This window comes from Anomaloglossus baeobatrachus, chromosome 10 (genome assembly GCF_048569485.1).
Source record: "Anomaloglossus baeobatrachus isolate aAnoBae1 chromosome 10, aAnoBae1.hap1, whole genome shotgun sequence".
NCBI lineage: Eukaryota > Metazoa > Chordata > Amphibia > Anura > Aromobatidae > Anomaloglossus > Anomaloglossus baeobatrachus.
In genome coordinates, this window is record NC_134362.1 from 50,308,043 (window position 1) to 50,322,716 (window position 14,674).

At 49.0% G+C, this 14,674-nt stretch overlaps 2 protein-coding genes across 3 annotated transcripts in view; one reads left to right on the forward strand and one right to left on the reverse strand.

The window, feature by feature from the left end:
• DNAJC4 (DnaJ heat shock protein family (Hsp40) member C4) overlaps window positions 1-14,674 on the forward strand; it is a 352,301-nt gene that overhangs the window by 188,980 nt on the left and 148,647 nt on the right. The window lies entirely within an intron of this gene.
• The window catches only part of FKBP2 (FKBP prolyl isomerase 2), a 66,516-nt gene continuing 58,624 nt past the window's right edge, over window positions 6,783-14,674 (reverse strand). For both annotated transcript variants that reach the window (XM_075325927.1, XM_075325928.1), the window contains exons 4-6: window positions 12,136-12,182; window positions 12,012-12,047; window positions 6,783-6,939 (exon numbers count right to left, since the gene is read on the reverse strand). In XM_075325927.1, the coding sequence (XP_075182042.1) occupies window positions 6,878-6,939; window positions 12,012-12,047; window positions 12,136-12,182 (145 nt within the window). In that variant the 3' untranslated portion in view covers window positions 6,783-6,877. The remainder of the gene's footprint in view (window positions 6,940-12,011; window positions 12,048-12,135; window positions 12,183-14,674) is intronic.

A 14,674-nucleotide genomic window follows, 5' to 3' on the forward strand; every position in this document is an offset into this window, starting at 1 on the left:
GCAGAGAGTCCTTGGCAGTCTGAGAGAGGGAGACAGTCCTGTCGAGGGACGTCGACTTCCCGTCCCATTGGCGGAGAATGTCCCATTGTAGAGGGCGCAGATGAAACTGCGCGAACGGGACCGCCTCCATTGCTGCTACCATCTTTCCTAGGAAATGCATGAGGCGCCTCAGTGAGTGCGACTGGCTCTGAAGGAGAGATTGCACTCCTGTCCTTAGCGAACACTGCTTGTCCAGTGGAAGCTTCACTATCGCTGAGAGAGTATGAAACTCCATGCCAAGATAAGTCAGAGATTGGGTCGGGATGAGATGCGACTTTGGAAAGTTGATAATCCACCCGAAACTCTGGAGAGTGTCTAGTGCCACCTTCAGACTGTGTTGGCATGCCTCTTGAGAGGGTGCCTTTATAAGCAGGTCGTCTAGATACGGGATGACCGAGTGACCCTGCGAGTGCAGAACAGCTACTACTGCTGCCATGACCTTGGTGAAGACCCGGGGGGCTGTTGCCAGACCGAAAGGTAACGCTACGAACTGCAGGTGTTCGTCGTGTATGACGAAGCGTAGGAAACGCTGATGCTCTGGCGCAATCGGCACGTGGAGATACGCATCTTTGATATCTATTGATGCTAGAAAATCTCCTTGAGACATTGAGGCTATGACGGAGCGTAGGGATTCCATCCGGAACCTCCTGACTTTTACGTGTCTGTTGAGCAACTTTAGATCCAGGACGGGTCGATACGATCCGTCCTTTTTTGGGACTACAAACAGATTGGAGTAAAAACCGTGACCTTGTTCCTGAAGAGGGACGGGGGTCACCACTCCTTCCGCCTTTAGAGCGGCCACCGCCTGCAACAGAGCATCGGCCCGGTCTGGTGGTGGAGAAGTTGTGAAGAAACGAGTTGGCGGACGAGAACTGAACTCTATCCTGTACCCGTGAGACAGAATATCCCTCACCCAACGGTCTTTGACGCGTGACAGCCAAATGTCGCCAAAGTGGGAAAGCCTCCCACCGACCGAGGGTGTGGGAATCGGAGACTGCAAGTCAGGAGGACGCCGTCTTGGCAACGGTTCCTCCGGCTGTCCTTTTTGGGCGTGACTGAGACCTCCAAGAATCTGAGCGTCTCTGGTCTGTTTGAGTCTTTTTTGACGAGGCGAATTGGGACCTGCCCGGTCCTCGAAAGGACCGATAACCAGACTGACCCTTCCTCTGTTGGGGTTTGTTTTGTCTGTGTTGCGGTAAGGATGAGTCCTTACCCTTGGAGTGTTTGATGATTTCATCCAAACGCTCTCCAAACAATCGGTCACGAGAAAAAGGCAAATTGGTTAAGCACTTCTTGGAATGAGAATCTGCCTTCCAATGTCTCAACCACAGGGCCCTACGCAAAACAACGGAGTTGGCTGACGCCACTGCCGTGCGGCTTGTAGCGTCAAGAACAGCATTAATCGCGTACGACGCGAATGCCGACATTTGCGAGGTCAATGGTGCTACCTGCGGGGCAAATGCACGTGTGACTGAGTCGACTTGCACAAGCCCGGCTGAGATAGCTTGGAGTGCCCATACGGCAGCAAAAGATGGCGCTAACGACGCTCCAATCGCTTCATAGATGGATTTCAGCCAGAGCTCCATCTGCCTGTCAGTGGCATCTTTAAGTGCCGCTCCATCTTCAACTGCAACCAAGGATCTAGCTGCAAGCCTGGAAATTGGAGGATCCACTTTTGGACACTGGGTCCAACCCTTGACCACCTCAGGGGGAAAAGGATAGCGTGTATCTTTAAGCCGTTTAGAAAAACGCCTTTCCGGATAAGCGTGGGGTTTCTGGATTGCGTCTCTAAAGTCAGCGTGGTCCAGAAAAGTGCTTAATGTACGCTTAGGATATCTGAAATGGATTTTCTCGTGCTGCGAAGCTGACTCCTCTACAGGAGGAGCTGGTGGGGAAATATTTAACATCTTATTGATGGACGCTATAAGATCATTAACTATGGCGTCACCATCTGGTGTATCTAGATTGAGAGCGGTCCCAGGATCAGAATCCTGATCAGTGACGTCCGCTTCATCACCCATAGATTCATCTCGCTGGGATCCTGACCATTGAGATGAATGTGAAGGCCCCTCATAGCGAGCCCGCTTAGGTTGTCTGGGGCCATCGTCCGAGTCAGAGTCTTCACCCTGAGGTGTATGTGCCCGTCCCGGAGCTTGGAGGTAATTCAGCTGAGGGGGACCAGGGGGCAATGATTGCACAGTGTCCGTGGCCTGAAGTACAGGCCTAGCTCGCAATGCGTCAAGAATTTGTGACATAGTGAGAGACATTCTGTCAGCAAAAGCTGTAAACTCAGTTCCTGTCACCTGGACAGCATTCACAGGTGGTACACCCTGGGTCACGTCCAGCAGAGGTCCCGACTGTGCAAGCGCCGCAGGGGCCGAGCACTGCACACAATGGGGGTCAGTGGAGCCTGCCGGTAGAAAAGTCCCACATGCGGTACAGGAAGCATATAATGTCTGTGCCTTGGCACCCTTGCGTTTTGCGGACGACATGCTGTTGGCTCTCTGCAATGTGAGAGAGTCTATAGCCAAAGGGCGACTAGCGCTATGCAGTACAAAGTATTTGCAGGAACAAAATACTAAGATTACTACTGGCACAAGAGGGGGTGAGCCCAAAGGGCTGCTTACCGCCCGCTGAATAGCGGGTAAGAGGCGCAGAATTCCTTGTCTGGGTCTCCCCGGCTCCCCTCTGCAGCTCAGCGTGTCAGCAGGAATGGCTGCCGGCGTCTGTGGAGAGGGGCGGTCCGTGGGAGTTCCCAAACAAAAGTGCGGGAAACAGTGTCCCCTCTGTGCCTATTGTGAGGGCTGGAGTATGTAAAAACGACTCCAGCCCTCAGCGCTGATGCACTGACCAGCGTCCCGCCCCTCTCCTGACTGGCAGGTCCGGGGGCGGGAACGAACGGAAATAGGCCGCAAAAGCCGGGGACTCGAGTTATCAGCGCGGCCGCCGTAAAAGCGCGGCCCGCGCTGAAGTCCCCGGCGCACCACAAGTGCCAGCCGCGCCGCAGTCCCAGCGGCCGGCGCGACCTTTTCCCAAAAGTGTGCCTGCTTCAGCGAAGCTGAATGAGGCTATGGCACAAGCGCCGCAGCGCTAATGTCCCCGGCGCACTACAACACCCAGCATGCTGCGGTGTGAGCGCCAAATGCACGGGGACACAGAGTACCTTGAGGAAGCAGGGCCATGTCCCTGATGTACTCCGCTCCATCCAGCATCTTCTCCAGGGGCTGTAGATGGAGCACGGTCTCAGTGCCTGGAGACCAGTAAATCCCACTTCACCCAGAGCCCTGTAAAAAGGGATGGGGAAGGAATCAGCATGTGGGCTCCAGCCGCCGTACCCGCAATGGGTACCTCAACCTTACAAACACCTCCGACATACAGTGGGGTGAGAAGGGAGCATGCTGGGAGCCCTGTATGGGCCCTCTTTTCTTCCATCCGACATAGTCAGCAGCTGCTGCTGACTAAAAACAATGGAGCTATGCGTGCGTGTCTGACCTCCTTCGCACAAAGCTAAAACTGAGGAATCCGTACTCCTACGGGAGGGTGTATAGCCAGAAGGGGAGGGGCCTTACACTTTTAAGTGTAGTTCTTTGTGCGGCCTCCAGAGGCAGTAGCTATACACCCACTGTCTGGGTCTCCCAATTAGGAGCGAAAAAGAAATGATTTTTCTCAAGAAAATTTCTTGAGAAACTTCTTGGAGGTGAAGATTACCACATCTGCAGTAAAAATAACGCACCAAAATCGCAGAAAAACGCATGCGTTTTTGCCGCAGTTTTTCCGCAGGTTGGTCCCTCGGTTTTTTATGCTGTAACTGCAATAAATTAGATAATCGATACAGATAATGCCTAGAGGGATAGATAGATGAGAAAGACCTATATAATGTCCCACCCCCCTGCATATTCTAAGCTGGCACACTTGTGACTTATGTGGCACTAAATGGTGCCTAGCCTTGTATTTAGCCAAAAAATAAAAAAAAAATGTGAGGTCCCCCCCATCTTTTGTAGCCAGCTAGGGTAAAGCAGACGGCTGCAGTCTGCAGACCACAGCTGGAAACTTCACTTTGGCTGGTAATCCAAAACAGAGGGCACCCCACACTGTTTTACATTGAATAAATAATTTAAAACAAAAAACATGGGGGTCCCCCCCCAAATTGGATCACCAGCCAAGGCAAAGCATACAGCTGTGGTCTAGTATTCTCAGACTAGGGAGGTCCACTATTATTGGACACTCCCTAGCCTAAAAATAGCAGGCCGCAGCCACCCCAGAAGTGGCGCATCCATTAGATGTGCCAATCCTGGTACTTTGCCCCAACTCATCCCGTTGCACTGGTCCGGTGGCAAACGGGGTAATATATGGGGTTGATGCCAGATGTGTAACGTCACCTGGCATAAAGCCCTGGGGTTCATGATGTCAGGTGTCTATCAGATACCCAACATCACCAACCCAGTCAGTAAGAAATAAATAGACAACAAAGGTTTTATTTGAAAAAACACTCCCCAAAACATTCCCTCTTTCACCAATTTATTGAAAAAAAACAAATTCCAGGTCCGGCGTAATCCATATGATAGTCACTGTCCCAGTCAATGAAGACCAAAATGTTCCCCATTGGCTGGGAGAGTAGTGCAATGACCTGAGCTAACATCAATGGGTCAGCCCAGGTCACTGCAGAGGATGCCGAGCGCTGCTGTCAGGAGGATGAGATCATTACCTGCTGTGATGATCTCCTGCCTTGTTGACGTCAGCGCCGTCACTGCCTTCTATGCCCGCTGCGTTCTCAGCAGTATCGCGAGAGCCCGTGACGTCACCGCTAGTGAGTCTCGGGCCGCCCGCGAGACTGGCATAGACGGCAGTGACCGCGCTGACGGCAGGAGATCGTCACTGCAGGTAATGATCTCATCTAACCTGACAGCAGCGCTAATCATCCCCGCGGCTGCCAGCACTGCAGGGTGAGAAGCTGCTGATCACGCGGGCAGACAGCCGCGACGCGGGGGTGGGAGCGGGACAAAGACTGCATGGGCACCTGGAGGTCACACAGAAGTGCTTCTGTGCGGCATCCAGGGAGTGTGATCTGTGTGTTTACTCTCTGCTCCGCTTCCTCTTCCTGTCATAATAACATCACTTCCCTGCAAAACCGCAGGCAGCGATGAGCATTACCGCAGGTAAATCGCGGGTATACCGCACATCATTTGCTACCTGCGGTATTTCACGATTACATTACAGTGAATGGAGTGAAATACCGCAGCTACCGGCGGAAAAGAAGTCACATGCACATTTTCTCAAATTCTGCAGAAAGAATTTTCTTGAGAAAAAAAACGCAGTGTGCGCACAGCTATTTTTTTTTTCCCATAGGTTGTGCTGGGAAATGTCTGCAGAAAGATTACAAACATTTCTCAAGAAATTTCTGCAGCAAAACCGTGGTTAAAAACGCAGTGTGCGCACAGGGCCTTAGACCTGTCCATTTATACTGACAACAGACAAGATAAAGATTCCCAGATCACATCAGGACTACAAGATCCCAGGTACCTTCAGCTGCACCACAACCAATGGGGTGTACTTAATTATATGTACCAAATATCCAACTGGGGATCTGTATGTAGGGGAGACAGGACAACAGCTCAGGACAAGGATGAATTCTCACCGCCACACAATTAGAGAAAAAAGGATGGATCTACCTGTGGCCAAACATTTTTGTAACCCCGACCACAGCATCATGGACATGAAATTGCTGGTATTGAAAGGAAATTTCAAGTCCCGAAGAGACAGGAGAGTCTGGGTGTACTAACTTATGATGACCGGTGACACATTCAGAGCAGGAATGAATGTGTCTCATGGATTTGTGTCTTTTTACATCAATTAAGAAAAGTGTTCCTCAGACCATCTGGGGGCATCAGAGCCCGGACCAGACCCTTATCAGAGGGAAATAAAACTTTCACACTGCTTATCTATGAACTACAGCAATATTTATGGCCACAACAGTTTGCCCCCTTGCCATACTGATAGTTCTGCTTCACAAAGCTTGTTTATTTACTGCACTATTCTATGCCCTGTTGTGCAATATGTGACTTCAGATTTTGTGTTATATTGAGCCTGAAGAAGAGACCTGAGAGTCTTGAAAGCTTGCAATTATTACCATCTTTTCAGTTAGCCATTAAAAGATATCAACTATTGAGGACTCTGTTCTTTTAAACAAACTTTTTTATATCTACTGGCAAACACTGTACAAAGATATTTTACCTGTATCATTCTTCCCTGGCTATTAAAAAAAATAATAAAAAAAAATAATACAAAACTGTGCTTTACTCACCCTCCCCAGGTCCAGTCCCGAGTCTTCCCTGCTGGTCCTGATGTCTGTCTGCAGTGGTAACGTTATGTGAACAGCAGTGCAACCAATCATTGGCCTCGGCGACTCTGCCCTAGCTGACAGCTGTAGCGCTGCAAACAATAAACAGGAGCAGCAGAAGAGACTCTGCATTGGACCAGGGAAGGGTGACTAAAGTCCAGTTCGCAATTTTTTATTTTTATTTTCTTTATATATAAACTGCAACCGAAGTGATATTTTTCCGAACTCGAAACCCCCTGTAATCTCTAAACTCAATATATGTAATATAGGAGGGATGCTGATCATAGCTTTCTTCATTAAGATTAGTGACAAGCACAGAAACGTCGGCCGCCCTCCCCATCCTTGATCACTGCTTTATTTTACAAGTGATCCTTAAGTGAAAAGCGAAGAAATAATAAGACCAACATTTTGTGTCTGTGTTTATTGAACATTTTGTGAGACGCTGCTTTCCGCCACAAAACGGACCCCAAACATAGGAACAAGCCTGTCCCGTATCCCCGTCTATAAATCCGATCTCCTTTCGATCTTTAAAAGTTCCACCTCGAAGATCAGAGTGGCTCCTCCTGGAAGAAAATGAGACATTAGCGCCATTCTTTTAGTCAGCGTCAGTTCTCGGCGCATCCTTATCCGCACGGATGGCTACAAAATACCCGCTACCCTTCCTAGTCCCTTCACTACCGGATCAAAGCTGCGGTATAACAGAAGCCTGCTGCCTGTCAAATCGCTAAGCTGGACCACATTGCTGAAGGGGGGCACCTTACCTACTGAAGTAAGCAGACAGCCCCTTCATAAAATGCCGCAGTCATGTGCCCACATAGGACTGGAAGAGCAACAGCTGGGACCCCACCTTCACCCACTTCCTTAGACCCCCAGTAAATGCTTCATTTTCCCCTTAAGTCAAACCTGAGTGCTTCTTATACGTCTTGTGCGCCTTATAGAAAAATACCATAAATCTGGAAGACTTTAATTGGAGAAGTATTTTTATTTGGACTTTCCCCTTGTCTGATGCCCAAAATTCTATATAGCCTATAGTTAAATCTCTCTATATGATTGGTCCTTGATTTTATTAAATGTATGTACCGCTGTACACCAGGTACATGAACCAGGCAGCTTGTAACAAATAAGGCTGAGTACACGTTACAGTAGTATGGCGCAACGTCCTTGTGTCCCAAAAACCTTAACATCACTGAAAAGAAAGTCAAATAGAGTCCCAAAATGTACCTTTAGGACTGCATTTGTCAGCAGGATTTCACACCCTAAACCAGGGGTCTCAAACACGCGGCCCGCGGGTCACATGCGGCCCCTCAGGGGTAGTTCGTGCAGCCCCCAGGCCCGTGCCCCTGTTCACTATCGCGGCAGGTGCAGGGGCCGCAGCCACTGTCTGCACTTTATGTCAGATGAATGTTTTGCAGGCGCTGTGCTCTCGCGCCGGCAATACAATCATCTCACATAAATTACTGACAGTGACACTGCACCGGCCGCGATAGTGACCGGGGGCACGGGCCTGGGGGCCGCACGAAGCAGAGATGAGGCAGCGCAGGGGCACGGGACAGGTGAGAAGAATGGGGGGTGTGTGTGTGTGTGTGTGTGTGTGTGTGTGTGTGTGTGTGTGTGTGTGTGTGTGTGTGTGTGTTGGACGTTAACCCCTTAGCGACCTATGACGTACTGGATACATTATGGCTCCCTGGTACTTAAGGACCCATGACGTACCCAGTACGCCATGGCGAAATCGCAGCCCCGGTGGCTACGATCGTTGGAAATACCTTAGATTCGGGGAGGAGGGGACCTCAGGAGGGGTGGTGTCTCCTCCCCGCACCTACGGAGGCTGTGATTGGCTGACGAACGCCGCTCATCCAATCACAGCCACTAATGTTTCAGCCATTGAAAAATCGCTGAAACATTGAAATCCAGCCAAGATCAGAGCAGCTGTAGCCCTGATCATTGGCTGGAGCTGGGTGACCTGTGTTTCACCCGCCCCCAGCTCTGATTGGAGAGACCGGCCTTGTGACCAATCTCTCCAATCACTGGATCTGGGGCCGCAGACCACCCCCCTCAGATTCACTCCAGCGTCTGTGGAAGGTGAGGGGAGCTGCTGACCCATTACTACAGGATGGGGACAAAGTGCGCACATTACTATGAGATGGGGATAAGGCTGGGAACATTACTATAGGATTGGGACATTACTATAGGATGGGGACATTACTATAGGATTGGGACATTACTATAGGATGGGGACAAGGTGGGCACAGTACTATAGGATGGGGACAAGGTGGGCACAGTACTATAGGATGGGCACAGTACTATAGGATGGGGACATTACTATAGGGTGGGGACAAGGTTGGCACATTACTAAAGTATGGGCACATTACTATAGAATGGGGACAGTACTATAGGATGGGGACATTTCTACAAGTGGACAAGGATGGGGAACATTACTATAAGATGGGGGACAAGGATGGACACATACTATAGGATGGGGACAAGGATGAACACATTACTACAAAATGGGGACAAGGATGGGGAACATTACTATAGGATGGGGACAAGGATGGGGCACAATACTATAAGGGGACAAGGATGGGCACATTACAACAATATGGGGAACATTACTAAAAGATGTTGGTCAAAATTTCTGTATAGTGATAATTGTAAGACTATTAGTTACAAGAAAGGGATAAAATGTAAAAAAAAAAAAAAAATGGTTATATTTAAACAAAGAATATATTTTTTACACATATATACAGTACCAATAAAAATGTCACTTTGTCCTGCAAAGAATGCGGCCCCCCCAAATTATTTCTTTTCCTCTGTGCGGCCCATACACCCAGCCGAGTTTGAGACCCCTGCCCTAAACAATCAGAACATGTAGCCTTTTCAAAGACAAGTCCAGCAATACCTGTACATGGCCGGTCCACTCCTCCAATACTGAGAAATCAGTGTTTGCTTTGATATGGAAATGAGGCTAAGAGCTATGGTAGATCGGAAAGCCCCGTCACTCTGTCTCTATTCCCCTCCTAGTGTCACGTCCTCCTGCTTAATGGACAGACTCTCTGTTGTGTCATCAGGCACAAGAGCCATCAGTGAAGCCAGCGCCAGGCGGGAAAGGGCGCTGGGTAAGTATAGAGTGCTGGGGTAAAGGGCGCTGGGGTGACGGCACCGCGGGCAGGGGAAGACAGCTAGCGTAACGGCACCACGGGCGGGGGAAGACAGCTGGCAGAACGGCGCCGGGCGGAGGAAGACAGCTGGCAGAACGGCACCGCGGGCGGGGGAAGACAGCTAGCGTAACGGCACCGCAGGCGGGGGAAGACAGCTAGCGTAACGGCACCGCGGGCGGAGGAAGACAGCTAGCGTAACGGCACCGCGGGCGGGGGAAGACAGCTAGCGTAACGGCACCGCAGGCGGGGGAAGACAGCTAGCGTAACGGCACCGCGGGCGGGGGAAGACAGCTAGCGTAACGGCACCGCGGGCAGGGGAAGACAGCTGGCGTAACGGCACCGCGGGCGGGGGAAGACAGCTGGCGTAACGGCACCGCGGGCGGGGTGACAACGCCGGGTGGGGAAGACTGTAAATACTCACAGACAGATGGCAGAAGATGTAAACTGCCCAGGCCAAAAAAAGACTAATGCACTACCAGGATGCAGCAAGACCTCCAATAAATGGAGACATCACATGTGCAAAAGGGTAAGTAAAGAGTGCTGGGGCAAAGGGCGCTGGGGTGACTGCACCGGACGGGGGAAGGGAGCTGGCATAACAGCGCCGAGCGAAATAAGACAGCTGGCGTAGCGGCGCCAGGCGGGGGAAGACAGCTGGCGTAGCGGCGCCAGGCGGGGGAAGACAGCTGGCGTAGCGGCGCCAGGCGGGGGAAGACAGCTGGCGTAGCGGCGCCAGGCGGGGGAAGACAGCTGGCGTAGCGGCGCCAGACAGCTGGCGTAGCGGCGCCAGGCGGGGGAAGACAGCTGGCGTAGCGGCGCCAGGCGGGGGAAGACAGCTGGCGTAGCGGCGCCAGGCGGGGGAAGACAGCTGGCGTAGCGGCGCCAGGCGGGGGAAGACAGCTGGCGTAGCGGCGCCGGGCGGGGGAAGACAGCTGGCGTAGCGGCGCCGGGCGGGGAAAGACAGCTGGCGTAGCGGCGCCGGGCGGGGAAAGACAGCTGGCGTAGCGGCGCCGGGCGGGGAAAGACAGCTGGCGTAGCGGCGCCGGGCGGGGGAAGACAGCTGGCGTAGCGGCGCCGGGCGGGGGAAGACAGCTGGCGTAGCGGCGCCGGGCGGGGGAAGACAGCTGGCGTAGCGGCGCCGGGCGGGGAAAGACAGCTGGCGTAGCGGCGCCGGGCGGGGAAAGACAGCTGGCGTAGCGGCGCCGGGCGGGGGAAGACAGCTGGCGTAGCGGCGCCGGGCGGGGGAAGACAGCTGGCGTAGCGGCGCCAGGCGGGGGAAGACAGCTGGCGTAGCGGCGCCAGGCGGGGGAAGAGAGCTAGCGTAGTGGCGCCGGGCGGGGGAAGAGAGCTGGGGCAACAGAGGCTTCAGATCTACAAATAGCTCTTGAGCCTCATTTGTATATCAATTCAAGAGCTGATTTCTCAGTAATGGAGGAACAGACCGGCCATGTAAAGTCACTGCTGGACTAGTCATTGAAAAATAGTTTGGGGGATGAAATCCTGCTGACTGATTCCCTTTAAAATAGCAAGTCTATACAAACTGCCACTGTTTATGTAGGTAAGGCTTCGGGCACACTAATGTGCTGATTTTGTGGCTTATTTGCAGAGATTATAGCATATTCTGGTTATAAAAAACCCCCCATAAAACACAATTACTGAGTGAGAATATACCCAGCAGGACCGGGCCCCCATCTGGAGTGTGGAGGTCTCCCGACTCTCCCCCGACAGGTGACGTTGGGGAGCTAAGACCAGGCAGTATACATTTCAAAGCCCCGTCTGTATATTTTCTCAGTAGAGGTTGCTTTCTGCTATCCTCAAAGTTAAATGCACATCAACACTCAGCCGAGTTGAGCGTCCATGTGCATGGTCACGTCTGGAGACATAGGGTTCTGCCAAACAAAAGTTTAGGGTCAGCTTAAAGGGGGCACTATTATCAGATAATGACCTATTTTTTTTAAATTAGGTTTTTTGTATTTTTGTTAAAAAAATGTTGGCAATATTTTTTTTTCCCCATACCATAATATGTATTAAGAAAAGCAATATTTCAGTTTTCACATTGGCCACTGGGTTGTTGTGTTTTTTTTTTTTGTTTTTTTACATACTTCCTGTACTTTCAGGAAGGCTTTTCAGCAGGCTCCTTATTAGCAATGACAGGACTTCTATACCCAACTGATATTGCAGGATTCGCTAATCACAATAAGTGATGTCACAGCTACCCTGCTCCTCCTCCTTCCATAATGACCTTTTTTTGCACACGCTCATTAGATGCTTTCATTGTGGCTAATGTACATGTGTTTCTTGGAACAACAGGAAGTTAGAGTAAAAAAAAATCCCGGTATGAAAACTGCAATATTTTTATTTTTTATACAGTTTGTGATATGGAAGAAAAAAAAAAACAAAAAAAAAAGAAAAAAAAACCCCAATAAATTAGACCAAAATAAAAATACAAATACTATAAAATCTAAGCGTGGGGTGCATCTTACCTGGAATTTTTGGGGGTGCTCCCCTATCTCCATATCCTGGGAAAACAAAAAAGTATATATATATATATATTTTATTCTCATTAACCAGCTACATCGCCTCCTGCCCCCTTGTCATTAATCTTACCCAATTCTGAAGGAATAACCAGCTTCCTTTTCTCTCCCTCACACATTCTGGAAAATAAAAAGGTGACAAACACTTGATTTTCTCTTAAGGATTTAAAAAAAAAAAAAAAAAAAAAAAAGGAAAAGGAGGAAAAGCTGGGTTTTCATTTTAAAAATAAAATCAGAAGTGCTATATGGTGTAACACACGAGAATCGGGTAGAACCACAGAAAAAAGGTGTAGAGCCGCTGTATAGACCGCCCATCACAAATACATTTTGCTCATTAAATTATTGTCAAATACCTTTATAGGTTTCTATAGGTTAAAAATAACTAAAATTCAGATAAAAAAAAAAAAAAAAGTTAAGACCCAATTTTTTTTCTCTGCTGCTCCAAATTTGCTTACATTCACCTTTTGTCTTCCGTAAACCCTTCCCCTTCCAATACATTTCCCCAAATCTCTACCACTTCCTTTTGAGCAGTGCCTTTGTACCCGACCACCTCCTTGCACCCTCTTCTTTTTCCTGTCCCCCTTCATTATCCTTAAAAAGTGCTGATTGGTTTACCACACTGGTACATGCCCACTGTCATTTTTCGGAGAGCCTGTCCAAGTTTAAAGGGAGGGACACACGCTCAGCAAGGTACAATGGCCGGGACTGTGTGGGAGTGGGCTATACGTAGATCAGGAGTAGCAGGAAGGGGAAAGTATCTCATGGTGGGGGAACAGAAAACAGATTATAGACAGGGGGGTTGGGGGGGGGCATCAGCATGGTGAATACACACAGAACAAACTCCCTGCCTGTATTACAGGTAGGGACAATCCCAAGAGAGAACAATCTGAAACTTGGATTGAACTACAAACTACATATCGGGGGGGGTCTGAAAGTGAAGGCAGGAATGAAGACTGCAGCCTGATACTTCAAGCAATTGACAAGAACAACCACCCAGCCTGTATTACAGAGAGGGGCAATCCCACGGGAGAAAAATGTGAAACTTAAATTAGACTGCAAACTGCATATCAGGAGGGAGGGTCTGAAAATAAATAAAGGAATGAAGGCTGCGGCCTGAAACTTCAAGCAATTTCATTAACTTAGGTGTTATTTGTATTTTACACCCAGCCTGTATTACTGAGAGGGACAATCCCACAAGAGAATAATCAAACTTGGATTAGACAAAAAACTGCATGTATGGGGTTTTAAAATGAATAATAAAATGAAGACTGCAGCCTGGAACTTCAAGCAATTTTATTAACTTACGTGTTATTCGGATGAGAATGTACACCCAGCCTTTATTATAGGGAGGGACACTCCCACAAGGGATTAATATGAAACCTGGATTAGACTACAGACTGCATATCAGGAGAGAGGGTCTGAATATGAATAAAGGAATGAAGACTGCAGCCTGAAATTTCAAGCATTTTTATTAACCGAGATGTTATTTGGATGGGAACAAACACCTAGCCTGTATTACAGGGAAGGGCAATCCCACAGGAGAACAATCTGAAACTTTGCTTAGACTTCAAACTGCTTATTGGGAGGGAGGGTCTGAAATTCAATAAAAGAATGAAGACTGCAAGCTGGAACTTCAAGCAATTTATTAACTTAGGTGTTATTAAGACAAACAACCAGCCTGTATTACAGCGAGAGACAATCCCAAGAGAGAACAATCTGAAACTTGGATTAGATTGCAAACTGCACATTGGGGGGGTCTGAAAATGAATGAAGGTATGAATCCTGAAATGTCAAGCAATTCTATTAACTATTATTCGGATGAGAATGAACACCCAGCCTGAATTACAGGTAGGGATAGGCCCACAGGAGAACAATCTGATACTTGGATTAGAGTGCAAACTGCATAATCGGGGAGAGGGGGGTGTCTGAAAATAACGGAATGAAGACTGCAGCGCCTGACACTTAAAACAATTTCATTAACTTGGGCGTTATTTAGACAAGAATAAACACCCGTCCTGTACTACAGGGAGGGATAATCCCACAGGAGAATAATCTGAAACTTTGATTAGACTTCAAATTGCTTATTGAGAGGCAGGGTCTAAAAATTAATAAAATAATGAAGACTGCAACCTGAAAGACCAAGCAATTTTATTAACTTAGGCATTATTCAGACGAGAACTAACAACCAGCCTGTATTACAGAGAGGGACAATCCCACAGGAGAACAAATCCTAAACTTGGATTAGTCTGCAAACTGCATATCGGGGGTGGTCTGAAAATGAATGAAAGCATGAAGCCTGAAACGTCAAGCAATTCTATTAACTCCATTATTCGGACGAGAATGAACACCCAGCCTGTATTACAGGGAGAGACAATCCCACAGGAGAACAATCTGAAACCTGGATTAGACTTCAAGCAATTTTATAAAGGAGTTATTTGGACGACACATGGATAGTAGTACATGGATGCCAGCTGTGTGCTGCTCGTGATTTTCACTAACCCATAGACTGGTGTGGGTAATTTCGTGAACAGCTTCATACCCTATAATGGACGTGTGGTGTCTCGGGAAAAAAACTCCAAACATGGACATGATTCACGGACGTCCGAACGAGC